The sequence below is a fragment of the Augochlora pura genome, chromosome 10 (genome assembly GCF_028453695.1).
Source record: "Augochlora pura isolate Apur16 chromosome 10, APUR_v2.2.1, whole genome shotgun sequence".
NCBI lineage: Eukaryota > Metazoa > Arthropoda > Insecta > Hymenoptera > Halictidae > Augochlora > Augochlora pura.
In genome coordinates, this window is record NC_135781.1 from 3,149,136 (window position 1) to 3,164,823 (window position 15,688).

The 15,688-nt window shown below is 42.2% G+C and overlaps 1 protein-coding gene across 1 annotated transcript; it reads right to left on the reverse strand.

Annotated features, from left to right (window-relative positions):
• Positions 1–1,750: 1,750 nt before the first annotated feature.
• On the reverse strand, positions 1,751–11,338 carry LOC144475966 (band 7 protein AGAP004871). Its single transcript, XM_078192437.1, has 6 exons — positions 11,278–11,338; positions 9,271–9,486; positions 8,724–8,904; positions 7,066–7,227; positions 2,885–3,050; positions 1,751–2,013 (listed from the first exon to the last, which is right to left on the reverse strand). Exons 1-6 carry the CDS (start codon positions 11,336–11,338, stop codon positions 1,831–1,833), a joined length of 969 nt encoding a protein of 322 aa, XP_078048563.1. The 3' UTR covers positions 1,751–1,830.
• Between the last annotated feature and the right edge of the window lie 4,350 nt (positions 11,339–15,688).

The window sequence follows — 15,688 nt, forward strand, 5'->3', positions numbered from 1 at the left end:
CGCCTCTCTCTCTCTCTCTCTCTATGCTTCAACGACTTTTCTTCCGGCGCACCTACCCAGCTCGAAACTAATTTCATAGGCGAGAAAATTAACTACGACGTTCGCTGCGAGAAAACGCGTCCCCCGCACCCTCTTTCGATCTCGTCTTCCTTTTGTCACTCGATCATTTTAACGCTTTTCTTTTTCGATTATTTGAAGCTGTCGGATCTGTCTTGATTGTAACATTTAACCCCTTGCACTACGATCTCTTTCAAAACTGCGTTGATCAGTATTTTTTCATCCTTAATAATTTCCTTGATAAAACAAGAGGATCTCTATTTCTTAATCGTCTTCGTTTACTTAAATTCCCAAATTTTGTCGATAGAGGATTGAAATTTTGTTTCGATTTAATAGAAACGACTGGCAGTTATGTTTATTAAATTATTTACGAAATGTTTGTCACGAGTCTGACTCGTTGTTATAGTGCAAGGGGTTAAGGAAGCACCGAGCTTGCTATGCGCTTGCGTATTGTGTATAAATTAATATGTGCTGTAAATAATAAAAATTAAAATTTAATTAAAAGATATACTGTATGAGAATGTGAAAATATTAGGTCAATGTGTCCAGGTTATATAAACATAACCTAAGACAATATTCTCGAGAAATGTTGCTTGTTTCTAGGTTATCAAAAATCGCTATCACGAGTTACTCTCGTTAAAATTTACAAGAGATTTATATTATTAATTTATACGTTTTCTAGCAGCGGGATAGTAACCTGGGTGCTTCAATTATGAAGGTAGCAAGGATCGAATGACGGTCCATTGTCTTTTACAAGCTGTACTGCAGGAGTTGATGAAATGGGGCGGATGCAAACTCGGCGAGGGTCGATGAATCTATAGGGGATGATTCGGGACTCGATCAGCCTTTGGGTTCTTTTGAAGGTCGATGAACTTGGGGGCAATCGGGGGTCGAAGAATTTACAGGAGACGATTGAGGGGTAGATGAACTTTTAGGGAGCTTTTGAAGGTCGACGAACTTGGAGATAATTGGGGGTCGAAGAATTTGTCGGAGTCGATTTAGGGTAGATTAAGTTGGTGACGATTGAGGTTATTAGAATTTGTAGCAGACGATTGGAAAGGTCGATGGACCTTTAGCTTTATTATATTTATTTTTTGGCTGAAAGAAAAATCGTGGCATATATTTTTAATCTTGGAACAACCCCATGGGATCACCGACGGCCCTATAATATTTTAAAATTATTTTTAAGCTTGTAAATAAATACTAAAACATTGAGGTTATCCTTCTTGTTCTTATTAACTTTTTATTTCGCTCGCCAGACCATAATATCGCTTATGACAAAAAAATAGAAGAGGCTATTACCAGGGTTGAAAGTCCCTTCTATTGGTCCATAAATGATCAATTAAAAAAAAATTTATATATATTTATATATGATACGTCTTCCGAAAATAATAAATAATATCTTGATTTTGCAAGACCATAATGTCGCTTATGCCGAAAAATGAAAAGGGCCCTTTCCAGAGCTGAAAGTCCTTTCAAGAGTCCACGATTTTTATTGATCCGCAAATGATCGCTTAAAAAAACTTGACTATGCTGTATCATTATATTTAATTTCTGGTGTATATATTTCTTAAAAACAGCGAGGTACACAGAGACTCGTGGCCGGGTTGTAAAAAGACGAGTCCTTCCGTCGCGTAAGACGTCGATGCTTACAAAAGCTCAGACTCCCAGCGCCGTGCTTCTTTATCGTCCTTTTCCCAAAGCGAGCGGGAGAAGCTCCTTCTTTCTTCATCCGTTTCCGAACCGTGCGGGAGCAGTTGCGTCCTCCATCGTTTATCGATTGGCTCGTTTTATTTCCAGGTTCGGTGGATGTTCTTCGGACGGTGTTCGTAAGATCTTCTGATCTGCCTTCGCGCCGCCGGTGAAAAACGGTGTGAGAAATTCGACCGGCAGTGGGAAGATGATGGTGGAGTTCTTCTCCGCTGATATGCTGCTCAACGTTTGCAGGTAACGCAGCTGTCGGCGCGAAAGCCGTAGTTAGAGAACAATTTGTCAATCGTTTCGAAATAAAACGAGGGGAAATCGGAACCGATAGAAAACTGTGCGAGGTGGAAGTACCTATTATGGAACGCTTTTACGGGGTTGTAAAATTATCGTAAATTTTATTATAGATGAAAAGCGTTATTGTTGAATATTTATACTATTGTTCGAGAGATTGAATTTTCTGGATAATATAATGAATTTTGAAATATTTATTTAATAGGAATTTTAGAAAATACTAAGGATAAATGAAAAGCATTTAAAAGCATTTTTTCGCTTCGAAATATCAGTATTCGAATAAACATTTTTGTTTACAGTTGACCATTATATAAAAGTATTTCTATGAGTGAATTTATAAAGAACAATGTTAAAAAATTTTTTCATATGCTCCATTTAATTTTTATTGCATTGTTTGTGCCACTGTTTCAAGAAGGGGTCACAATTGCGTGGTGTTTCATATTAGGTACTCTCAGAAAAATTAAAGCTATTTTTTCGCCAAAAAATTGTCAATCTTTGAACAGCTGTAACTCCGTTAAAAGTTGCGATAAAATTATCACTCGACTTTTAAATTAAAGCTTAGAATCTCTACTTTACGATGTCATATTTTAATCTTCAATATCAAGCGCTCCCATCATGGTAACGCCTTAAATTCGAGGCCATGCTCGCGCAAAAATTGCAAACTGAATAACGCGTTCCGTGTCACACACGCGCGGTTAGGCGACTGTTCGAATTACCATACCGTGGTCATTACGCGGAAATGAAACCGGGAACGTCTTCCACGGAGAAAAATGAAAATGTCAGGACTCAGGAATGTTCGGGACTGAGGGCGCAGCAAAAGAGTCTCTACCTGAAGGGCGGCCGGACTCGTGGAAATGACGTCGCTGGCCTCTTTTAGAGCCCGGGACGCCAGCATTTCTCCTTCCGCCGCAATCACTTTTGCTCTAGCTTCCCTCGCAGCTTCCGCCTCCGTGGCCATTGCACGCTGCAACTGCACCGGAAGTCGGACGTCCTTTCTGAACAGGGAATTTCACTTATTAATTGTTCCCGGCGCGCGACCTGTTCGAAACGGTCCGTAAATATCGGAGCCATGCCCGCAACAAAACCTTTTGGTCTGAAATAATGGCCCGTAAATTATTTTCCATTGATTGATAATATAATATCTTATTATTATATATTTATATTTTAATATTTCAATAATAACGAAAAGTATAGTATTTATAATATTTCATTTTAAATCATAACTTCCAAGAGTTCTTTAATTTTTAGCGCGTCGAGATTTTGATATTTGCACGCGACAATGGCCTAAAATTATTCATAAAAGTCTGATTTATTTAAAACCGAAAGATGTCTAGATTTAGAATCCGAGAAAATAATCGAGTAGAAAAGATAGCAAAATTGTGACGTTTTATTCCGGGAAATTATTCGGCAGCTAATGAAATCGTGCTGCAAGGGGTTGAAACAATTTAGCCAAGCAAATCCACATCAATGGATCGGCCGTACCAAACAGACCACTTTTCCACGCGCTAAAGCGTACCCTACTAAACAGCTGCACACGCCACTCTACTAAATTACCAGCCGGCAAACAATTTTAGCCGGCATTGGAACCCTCGCGCGCGACAAAATCGATCAGAGTCCCCGCGCGTAGTCTTACTTCATCGCGCGGCGAGATCTCGATCGTCAGACGCGGAATTACGTGAACCATTTTCCACGCCGGATCCGCGCCGTTTGTCCCGATTCCCAGGAACATCCGGCCCGCTGAAGTGTTTCACGCGGCTCGTGTTTCGCGTTTAGCGCCCTCGTTTGTATTTAAGGGTTGCCCCGGATTCGAGGTGGAAACGCGCGGGCTGGAGGAGCACTCGACCGGAATAAAAATATATTCGGCGAGACCGTTTGCTTCCGTTCCCGTCGGCGATCCGGCTTAATTCTTCGACGATCGCTATCGCAGCGTTTCCACGGCGCCGTGAATTGATTTCGGTTCGAGGAAGGACGTGTTTTACCTCTGCGGGCTAGTTTCCGCCGCGGGAAGAGCGATCGATGCGGGATTCGCCTACGGTGGCCAAAGAAAATCGCGTCCGAACGGATCGGCTTACCGATCGCCTTTCCAACCGGCGGCTGAAAGAAACTCGACAATTTCCTCTCGGCTAATAATCGCGGGGGAGGCCGGCGACCCCTTGCGCTGCGATTCCTTTAAACGTTGCTTTGGGCTAGCACTTTTTTATCTCTGATAAATTTGCGTGCGGGAAAGAGGATTTATATTTATTATTTTTATCGTATTTACGATATTTATTATGTTTGTCGTGTTTATAATATTTATTATATTTTTATCGTATTTACGATATTTATTATATTCGTGAGAAAAGAATTAAAATTTAATTTCGATTTAATAGATGCGAATATCTACGATTATCTGATACGTCTATTTGTTTATTCATTTATTTTAGGGCTGGCGTTCTTCTACATCAGATAAATAAGGATTATAGAGTAAAATAAGAGAAAAATTATAGATAAGAATAAATAAATCAATGAATGGATGAATATTATAAGGACTCAATATTATAAGAATTTAATATTGTAAGGATTCAATATTATAAAGACTCAATACTATAAGAGTTTAATATTATAAGGACGAACATTATAATTTATATTAGCCGAAATGATTGTCTTCCCAAGACGCATCCCCGGTGACAGACTAAAAGCGAGTCAAAGGCCAGGTCGCCGCGGTTTTTTTTTACGCTCCACGACCCGCCTTTTCTTCCTTCATCTACTATGCGTGCCACCCCTTTCGAAAGCACTCGAAACCTCTTTCTCCGACTTTGGTGGCGTGCCCGGCTATCGAAGCCGAGACCAAAGGGCTCTTCGATGGCTTTCTCGATGGCACTCGAGTGTCCGCGTTTATGCGCGTTCACGTGCCCCTTCGCCGGCTAGGACAGCCCGCTACGGCTAGTAGCTTTAGGTACCCTAACCCTCGTGCAGTCAGTCGATGTCTTTCGTGCTTACCACCCTAATTCCGACGTCACTTGTCACTCGGAAATCGATCTGTTAAAGAAGCATCGGTTCCCGCGAATTGTTGCTAACACGTGGGAAATTTCGTTGGCACCTTTTTCACGGTTAACCCTTTGCAGTACGATTCCTTTCGCTGCGTTGGTTAGCATTTATTTGGCCTTAATATTTAATAATAGGACCAGACAATTTTTGTTTCTTTCATTGTCTTTATGAATTTTTGTTTCTAGGCTTTAAGAGAAGAATTTATTTTTATCTCGGCATAGAAGAAATTAATAATATTCATATTTAGTAGAATATAAGGATGAAATTTATATCACGAGTCTGACTCATTATAATAGTGCAAGGGGTTAAATGTCGCATCGATTGGCCTAAACCTTGATTATTTCAATAATTCAACAAGAAATTGTTTCGCGAAAATTGTTCTCTTATAACATAGATAATATCGCTGAACGAACAATTTCGTTGTAGCGCGGACGCAGCGAAAGCAGGCATTCGACAGACCAGCTATGCAGTTTATAATTAGTTAAAGCTAAACGAAAGCTGGAAGAACACTTTTGTATCTTTACGATCGTTAATCACCGTCCGCCCTCGTCCAAAATCACTTTTTTAACGTTTTCATTCCAGCGTAATTACCTGTCGGTTTTCGCGAATTTTAGTTTCATCAAATGCTCGTACGGCGGAGAGAAAAATCCCGGGGAAATTGAAACGTTGAACGCGTCAGCAGATTTGATGCATTCATAACGAAGATGATTTCGGGGAACGGAAATAATGTTTATTTAATTATAAGCCGGCGGGAACGGAAGCATTAACGATCGAACTGCCGCGCTAACGTTTGCCGAAACTGACGACGGGAAAAGAACAATCGTTGTCGAGATTTACCAACGTGTTGACCACTTGGCAAGTGAGTTCCTTTAAGTCGGAATCAATTTTCTTGTTATCAATATTTAAACATTCGAGTAGACAGATGTAAATACGAAGCTTCTTTGTCTTCTAAGAAATTATTGCGATCGAAAAATTTAGATTATTGTAAATGTAAAGGAAATGATGTGACAAGGGGTTGAATTTTGTTATACAGGATGGGTGAAAAAATTGTTGTACAACCGGCCACGGGATAAATTTACATGGAGAAATAAGTCGATAAAAAAGCGTGATTAATTTTAACTAAGTATTTTTTCATTGAAGACTGTGTTTTCGAGGGAAATAAACTTAAAGGTCCATCGGCTTTGTATACGTAGTATAACGAGAAGTAGAATTAGTATGCGATAGCCAGACATACCGCTCGATTCCTATTCAATAATATCATTCCTCCAACCTATCTTTCTCTCGAAAATTTAAATAAAAAAATATTATCCCGTCTTTTGCAACCTTGTAAAAACATTTCCTCCTTCGTTCAGCCCTTTGCACTCAATGACTCTGAGCCGCCATAAAAAAATTATTATATCCCGTTCCAAAATAATTTCAACGTCATCGAATTTTTTTATATTAAAATAGAAACTCTGCGAAGAATAACCATTGCTAAAATCACAAAATTCACGCGTATGAAATATAGCAATTAATATTAGAAATGAATTAGATCAGACAAGCTGTCTCAGATTTCGAATTAAAATACCATCGACATGAAATGTTTAATAATCTCGAGACTACGAAAATACCGTCCCGCCGTATTGAAATTATCGTTCGAAACGGCACATGTCCCATTATCATCGCGAGCACGGGAAACGCGCGATAGCCAGGCTCGTATTCGCGGCAACTGATCCTTTCGAACGCAGGCGGCATAAACTGATCTCCGTGTTCCCGATGATATCCGAATCTATAATGATGGTCCCGTTTTCCGATACACTGCGGGCGCAGTCGGCGGCAATCTGCCAGGTAGGAGTTTACGAAATTCTCGCAACGTCAAACTCGATAACGATAGTTCGCGGCGTATTACGGGCGGCTGGTTTATCCGCGCTTCGGCAGGATAACTTCTTCCGTACGCGGCGATGATCGTCCATCGCCGCGAAAACCCGTGCAGGATACACTCACATCTCGACGCGCTCAACCTTGACACCCCAAGGATCCGTGGCCTCGTCCAGAGATATCTGCATGGTGTGGGAGATGTTCTCGCGCTCGGACAGGATCTCGGCCAGGTTCCTCGTGCCGAGGACGGTTCTCAGCGTGCTGGCAGCGAGCAGTCGCGTCGAATGACTGGAAAATTAATGAGACGATCCGCCCCGGTGATACCGTGTAAGAATTTACATTCGATACAAATGGCGTGATTACAATGGCAACCAGAGACTGTTCATTTGCGACCAACAGCCTGCGGATCTCCGTGCGAAATAAAAATATCGATTTCAAGATGGAGGAGGCAATTCAATTGTCATCGTTAGTAATTGTAATATGTCGAGATTAATATTCTCGGGTGTATTAAATTTTATCTATTTTCGCTACAGAATTAATATACAGCAGCGATTTCTTTAATTAATCAATTCCCGACTCGTAGCTCTCTCCGTCGTTTTATTTCAATGTCTCTGATTTAAACCCGGATCGTCGCGGTCTCTTGACCCGTTCTCCATATTGACCAATTTATATATTTACCTTTCACCGATTTTCAAGACTCGACCGAGAGGTACCGCGACATCGGAGCGCTCTGCACCAATGAGCAGAGAGAGAGAGAGACGAAATTAGCAGGTTGAAGGAAAAAGTTTCTCGCAGCGAAACGTCCGGGATAGCGATGCCGTGCGACCACGTTCGCGTGGCGGGGAGGGGGTCGAAGAAACATGGTCGCGCGACTTGTACGCGAAATAATCGAGTCGCTGCCGCCGCACCGTCACAAATTATTCAAGTAATTTGGTCACGCTCTCGTAGCCCCTCGACGAGCCGTCCTCCGCATTTTTCTCCTTCCGTCGTCGCGCATTCGCTCTCGAGACGGAACAAGACCACCCTCCCCCCCCCCCCGTTGGTCCGCGTCCCCTCGGAGACGTTAATTAAAATTTCAGGAAATCGTGTCCGCGTTAATTAACTCGTTCCCATCCCGCGCCGCAATTTTCGATCCGAGGAGTTTCCGAACGAAAGGCTCTCCTCCAACCGTTTCATTAGTTTTTCTTCCCGTGTGCAAACAGAATCGATTCCGCGGTCGCTTTCATACGGGCCAATGTTTTCCGGCTGGTGAACGATCGGTGGAACGGGGCTCGAGAGGGGGGGGGGGGGGGGGGGGGGGGGAGAAGGGTAAGTTCGAGATTATCAAGGTTAGCGAGATCCAAGGTAAAAAGAAGGTTGGAAAGGCTCGAGATTCTAGGAAAGCGGGATTCAAGATGAGAAAAGGTTCAAAAAGAGTTAGAATATATAAAAGAGTGAGGTTCGAGCAAAGTAAGATTTTAAAAGAGTGAGGTTATGTCAAGGTAAAATTCTAAAAAAAGGTTCAAGAGGATCAAGATTCTAAAAATGCAGAATTCAAGATGAAAAAAAGGTTCAAAAAGAGCAAGATTATAAAAGTACAAGGTTCAACTAAAGTAACATTATAAAGGAGGAATGTTTAAATAAAGTAAAATTGTATAAAAGCATGGTTCAAACAAGGTAGAATTGTATAAAAGTACTGTTCAAGAGGATCGAGATTCTAAAAGAACAAAGTTTAAGAAAAGCAAGTTAGTAAAATAGCAATATTAAGAAATAACAACATTCAAGACTTGAAGCATTCCTCCTACCTGTAATTGGCGATCTTGACAACAGCGTTTAGGGGTTCCTTGATGCGATAGTACACAACCGCGTCGACTGTCACGGTAACAGAATCCTTGGTAAGGACTTCCTGAGGAGGGACGTCGAAGGAAACGGTCCTCAGATCCACGCGCACACAGGTATCCACGCATGGCATTACGAAGAACGTCCCTGCCAATTAAATGAAAAATAATAATTAAATTAATCAAAATACAATAGAAATCTACATAAAATCAAATTTATATCGTAAAATAACAAATGAATAAAATAATAAATTTATATTATAAAATAATAAATTTATATGATAAAATAATAAATTTATATTATAAAATAATAAATTTATATGATAAAATAATAAATTTATATGATAAAATAATAAATATATATTATAAATAATAAATTTATATGATAAAATAAAAAATGAATAAAATAACAAATTTATATTTCAAATTAATAACTAAAATAGCGATTCAAATAATTAAATTGAATAAAAATTCGCCTCGATCACACCGTGATATAATTAGCTATCATAATCACCTGGACCACTGGCGTCGCCCTTCAACCTGCCCATCCTGAAGACCACGGCTCTCTCGTACTCTTGGACGACCTTGAACGTGAAGCAGAGGGAGAACGGGAACGTGACCAGCACCAGGAGGAAGGATCCTATGGTAGCAAGCAGCTCGATGAGCCTGGTGGCCGCGTCCACGCTGTGTCGTTCCGGCATCTGCGATCCGACGGTCTTGGGAGACTCTTCTGCGCTTTCCGCGAGAAAAGGGGGAAACGCAAAGATCGCGGTGAGAGAAGCGGAAAATGTGATCGGCCGGAACGAAAGGGTTGCTTCCCGAGAAAGCAACCCGGCCGTCAGACGAGTCTTTTTCGAGGTGGAGAGAGGGTGTAGAAGGATGTGCCGGGACAATCGACGGAGGCGCGTTCGCGCGTGCAGATCCACGGGCCGACAGATGTACGGGGCCCGGCTAATCTCGACGAGACACGTTTCACGGGTCCGTGATCAAACGGGAGGCGATTGTCCTCGGAAACAAAAGCTTCCGCCGTTTTCACGCTCTTCGTCGCGTCTCGCGAGCGCCGTTCCTCGAGGCCCCCTTTAACCCTTGTGTCGAAAACCGAGGCAGTTGACGCGCGACGGCAGCTGATTTTCGAAGCTTGTTCGGCGAATTTCGGATTCTTTTGGTTTCGCGATACGCGTGTTAACCCTTTGCCTTAGAGTCATCACTAAAAATTGTTCTATTATATAGGTGGACTCAATTTCTGGATAAAATGCCATAGGTTATATAAAATGGAAATACTGTAAATCAGGGAAAATATTTTGCAATTCGTGGTAGAACGGCGTCGAGTACAAAGGGTTAAATGTGTTGAATGATTGATTAGTATACGTTCAATAAAATTATTCACTTGGCACGTCATCAATTTACAGATCTTTTCAGTCCAAAAGGATTTTTAATCTCTCGGTTTTTAATGTCAAGTTAACCTCTTTTTAATTAATTAACTCTTTGCCGTCTTATGTCCTCTCTGAGCTACTAAAAAAATTTCTTTCTTTCTTTTTATGTTTCTAAAAAGTAAAAGATATTATCTTGCCACACATACCTAAATATCAAAAAAGAATTGACAAATTTGTTTTTCCTATTTAATCTCGCGTAATACGTGTTACAGTTTGTTCAACGAAAATTAATTCGGAGCAGCATGACAGCCGTATTTGTCAATTACGTTGAGTGCGGATGAGAATTTCGTTCGGTTGAACGAAGCAGAAATAAATAATTAGCTATATCTTTTGCACAGTTTCGTTCTACCGTAATTTTTCAGCAAACAGAAAAACAGTACGTAAATGTAGGTAATTTGATTATAATAGATAACACGGATCATGTAAATAGACTAGAGAAATACGGTAGATCGTGTAGATAAATCGATACAGGATGGTACACAGCGCCGTTTATTACACAAATCAGCTAACGTTTAACCAAGTAATTTAACCGAGTAATTATTCTGTTAGCCAAACAATTATTTCATTATACTGTTCCCCTATTACCAATGTTTAACCATCGGTGAAAATGCGAATTGCAAAAGAAGTCATAGAGCAAAGCTTTGCATGCACTTAATTATTAATTAACTTAAGAGTAAAAGAGAATAGCTTGCAGATCTTTGTGCAAAATAGAAACTCGAGATTAATGGTCAAGATTAGTTTTAAAAAATGTAAGATAAAAATGTCTGTCTTGCTTTAAGACAATATATTGTTTTCAACAATATTCTTAAATTCTTCTAATGTTATCACAGTTTCGCGTTTGACGCTCGAATTACCGAGTCCTAAATGCGACTGACGTATAATTATTACATAACAATGGCAAGACTAAATTTATTTAGACTTCGTACATACGATCTATATTACAAAGTACGATGTGTTAGGGGGCTTCGAGAAAAATAAAAACTTGCGTTCGGCTCCTACCTCTTGCAATCGACACAGTCAGTTTAAAGAGTCGCGCGAATTTTCATTTCGCATAAAGATCCGCAGCTTAGATATCGATCGCGTCTCACTGAACTCTACGAAGCACTCGACTCCTCCGCTGTCGGTTTTCGTGCACCCGTAGTGCACCATGGATCGCTCAAACGGTGCAACTTCCTACTCCCTCGTGTCTCGCGTCGGAAGAAACCTCGCCAAGTGTTCGCGCCTTCGAAGCGACCTCGCCTTCGAAGTATGGCAAAGGTTCCCAAGGTATCCCCAAAGGTTCGACTACCCAGCGCCGTTCCCCGAGCTTGACCAACCTCACGCACGATGATCCACGGGATCGGCGACGGATCCGTCTTCGACGAGCGTCGATCGCGTACTAATCGCTAGACGCGCAGCGGGTTCCGGAACAGGCGATTCGATTACCGGCTACCGAAATAGCGTGCAGGAGGATCCGCGGACGGCGAGGAGATGATCTCTAGATCGCCGGGACCCGGGGGGCGGCTGAGAGACGCATCCGGTGCGGAACGCTGGTTAACCGGCCCGGCCCGGCCCGGCACGAACCGTGTTCTCTTTGGTCCGCAGCACAGCGCGAACCTGCAGCGAGTTAATCATCGCGGCCGCACACGCTGTTTATGTACACGCGGAACAGCGTAAACTCGCGCGACGTCTGGATCTCGTCGCCCGCGCGACTCCTTTCCCTCTCGATCGCCCCGTGGGCTCTTGGCTAGAATCGGCTCGAAATCCTCGCCGAGATTGTTTACCATACCGGGGCAGTTTGCTCGCGCGGCTGTAGATAGTGCTCATCCGCGCCGATTTTTGATGATAATTGTTGAACTTTGGAATCGGTTTTTGATGCGATTTAACCCTTTCGGTACGAGCACTCTGTCCGCCATGACACTCTCGCTGCACGAGGCCCCGCGCCGAAAATTGCCGCCGCACGTGACGGGTCCTCCTTTATAAGAAAATATTTCCTAAGCGATAAAGAAAAACTGTGCTTAATGAAACGACATTTTTGAACAAAAGTGTTGCTTGTAACTTAGGAGATATTCAGAGGTATTTATATAAAATATTAAGATTTATTTATATAAAATTCTGTTATTTGTACCGATCATCGCACGTGCGCCGGATCTAGCGGAGCGGTCGTCGCGTGGACGCCGGATATATCCGGCTCTCGTACCAAAAGGGTTAATGGCGGGGTCAGTCTTTGTTAAGGTCTGGGCGACGCAACTTTTTCATTATCAACAATTTATGTATATTTTCTCAAAATCTATATTCTTCTTTTAATATCAATAATTAACATTCATAATAATAATATTAATTTAATATTAAATGAAACTAGTAGTTCTAACATCTAAATAAAATTCAAGTCCCTTGAAAGAATCTGAACAGAGTTGAACAGTTTAAAGAGATATCAACCCCCTGCACTCGAATCGTAACTCTAGGGCACCAATAAAAATTGTTCTATCGTAATTATAAAAATAATTTATAAATTATCATAGTTACCAGTCTTTAAAAAGCTATTAAAAGCGCAACTGCAGTCACACGATCCACTTTTATATGAACAAAATGCGATAACTCGTATAAAATGGAAATACTGTAATTCAGGAAAACTGTGTTAAAATTCGAGGTAGAACAGCTTCGAGTACAAAGGGTTGACACACTTTCCATCGTAGGACCTGCCGCAGACCTAAACCACTGACAGTCCTCCATAACCTGTAATCCACAACCCACGCGCTCTAAAAAAATCATTCGCAGTCTAATCATTTTCCATGGCCAGGAACACGTCTTCTAATTCGCAGATTCGAACAGATCAAGCGGCAAAATGCGAGCGGCAGCGGACGCAACGCGTCGCCGAAGACAACGGAGCGCTCTGTAAAGGTGGCCGTTGGCGTCGAGCAGGGAGGGTGTGTAACGGGCCGAGGAAAAAGCATCTCCTTGATTTTCCGCGGGCAGAGAGAGAGAGAGAGAGAGAGAGAGAGAGAGAGAGCCGTTCACGGAGGGGCGCGCCTGCAATTTACTTTTTCTCCGGAGGGCGTCAACTCCGGCCATCACGATTTTAATCTTCTCGCGGCTTTTTTCAGCATCGCGAACGGCGTCGTCAACGGCATCGCCGTCGCCCCGCGTCCGCCATCGCATCCGCGGCATCGATCGCCGTTACCGAGCGGTGGAAACGCGCGTATCTGCACGCGCGTACGCTCCGCGATGCTCTCCGTAGCTGGGCACGGCGCGGGCGTCGGCCGCCGTCTATCTCCTTTATTCCGTATCGGAATCCATTAGTCTAATGAAACGGCGCGAGCGCGGCCGGCCTCGCCGAGTTTACAGTTGCCCCGGGACTGTTCTTTTCCTCGATTCGAATCTCGACGCGTAAAGGATCGCAATTCCGCGATAAACGATAAACGAACGGCGTGAAAGCCCCTCTCTCGCTCGCCTTGATGCGAACGCCGAACCCGGACGGCGGCGTCGGCGGCGGCTGTGGCCCCCGATGATCTCCGGCTGAAAGCCTGAAATCTACGGCCTGTTCGAGCGTGAAACAAGAGCGTGACGGGCCTTTACCGCGCGCTGCCATTCTTTCGTTGCCGCGCGGCACAATGCCGTCAAGGCGGCGCTCGCTCGCGCCCCGGCCATCGGGAAAACCTGCTTCTACGGCTTGAAATGAAAAATCGCGGCGAATCGGTATTGTTCCACGCGACGCTGGAACGGACGGTCGACGGATATGATTTCGTTATTACGAAACTGTCCGAGCGCGTTCGACGTGGACGCGAAGGACGCGCTCGGTCGAACCGTTCGGACATCGCCGCAATCACGATCCAGATATCATGCGGCGACGGAGCTGATCGAAGACCGCGAATAAATCACCCCGTCTGCGACGACAGGCAGCGTGACGCTACTTGCGCTAACTGTTTGATGCGCCTCCAACTAGGGCGACGTCGGAGGTACTTACAAACTAAGCAGAATGTTCGACAGCTCTTCCTCAAGTTCGTCATTAATAAGGACAGAATGAACTGACGAGAAATATGATGTGAGATAACGTGTATGATGGATTTAACCCCTTGCACTACGACTCCTTTCATGCTGCGTTGATTAGTATATATTTATCCTTAATACTGTCCTTAATAGGACTAGATAATTTTTACTTCATTTATTGCCTTTATTTACTTCTGTTTATAGACTTTGATAACAGAAGAATTCAATTTTATTTCGATTCAGAAGAAATTAATAATATTCGTATTTAGTTATTATAGTGCGAGGGGTTAAGAAAATGGAAAGGTGAGAAGTAGACTCAAGTATAAGATAGTTACAGGTTTAAACTAACCTCTAAATTTCTACTTATTTAACTAAAATCACCACGTGATTCTACTTTCTACTTCAACCCTCGACTTTCCCTTACTCCACGACTCTCCAACAACGACTGACCTTTTACTCACCCCTCTCGCCACGCACCACTCTATTTTTCCATGTCTGTCTTATTCGCACTATCGTCATGCCCAAATATGGGCATTAACGTTGCCACTAGGTCGAAGGCTCTCGTTGTTCACAGCTCGCCGCTGGTCAAAGTCTCTTTCTCCTTTTATGACCCTTTTAGGGTCGTCACTGCGCTGGCATGCTAAACTGTAGTTAGCGCACGTAAAATCTACATTTTAAAATTACATACCGGGTGCCCGAATATTCTTGATAGCAGAATTATGCAATTGAAATTGACAGGCGTTGATAAATAGCAGAAATAACGCGATGGTATAATTGCGACTTTGTGTGAAATAGTATGTCAGATATTATAAGCTATGTAGAATATTATTTATAATAGAATGTTACGAATAAAATTAAGGACATTATTCATGTATTGTTCATAGAAAATTCGTACGATATTATTCATATACAACATCCTATATAACCAGGATTTCCAGTCTTGCAAATGGCTGCTCGACAAAACTGGAACTTCTTGACTGCGAAATCCTTTAAAAATCAAGTCTGCAATCCACAATTAAACCTTGTATATTAACATTAATGTTATAATTAAACTTTGTATATTAACATTAAATATTATAGTTAATATTAACGTTAATAATAATTACACTATATTTCTATATTAATTTTATTTATAAATTCTATATTAATTTTATTTATAAATTCTATATTAATTTTATTTATAAATTCTATATTAATGTCTACTTAATTTTGATGATTAATTTCGCACCTTTCATTTCTCGCAAACTTAGTCGCGACTGTGCACATTATACGGCCTATCTATATTTCGTACCAATGGATTTTTACCCCGTACAAATTTCTAAATAAAAATATAAAAATCCTCGAATTGTTACAGCAGCTCGAGATCTCGAGTAAATACCGTCGGCGTTCCGATCACTCCGTGGACGTTCAGCGTCGCGGAATTTTCAGGCGTCCTGTGATTCGAGTTCCGTTTAGCGGAGCCCCGAAGAAATTGTTACCCGCGGCTGCGACATCCGGTAACGCGGTCGGGTTTAGCCCGTCTTTAGCCGTGCG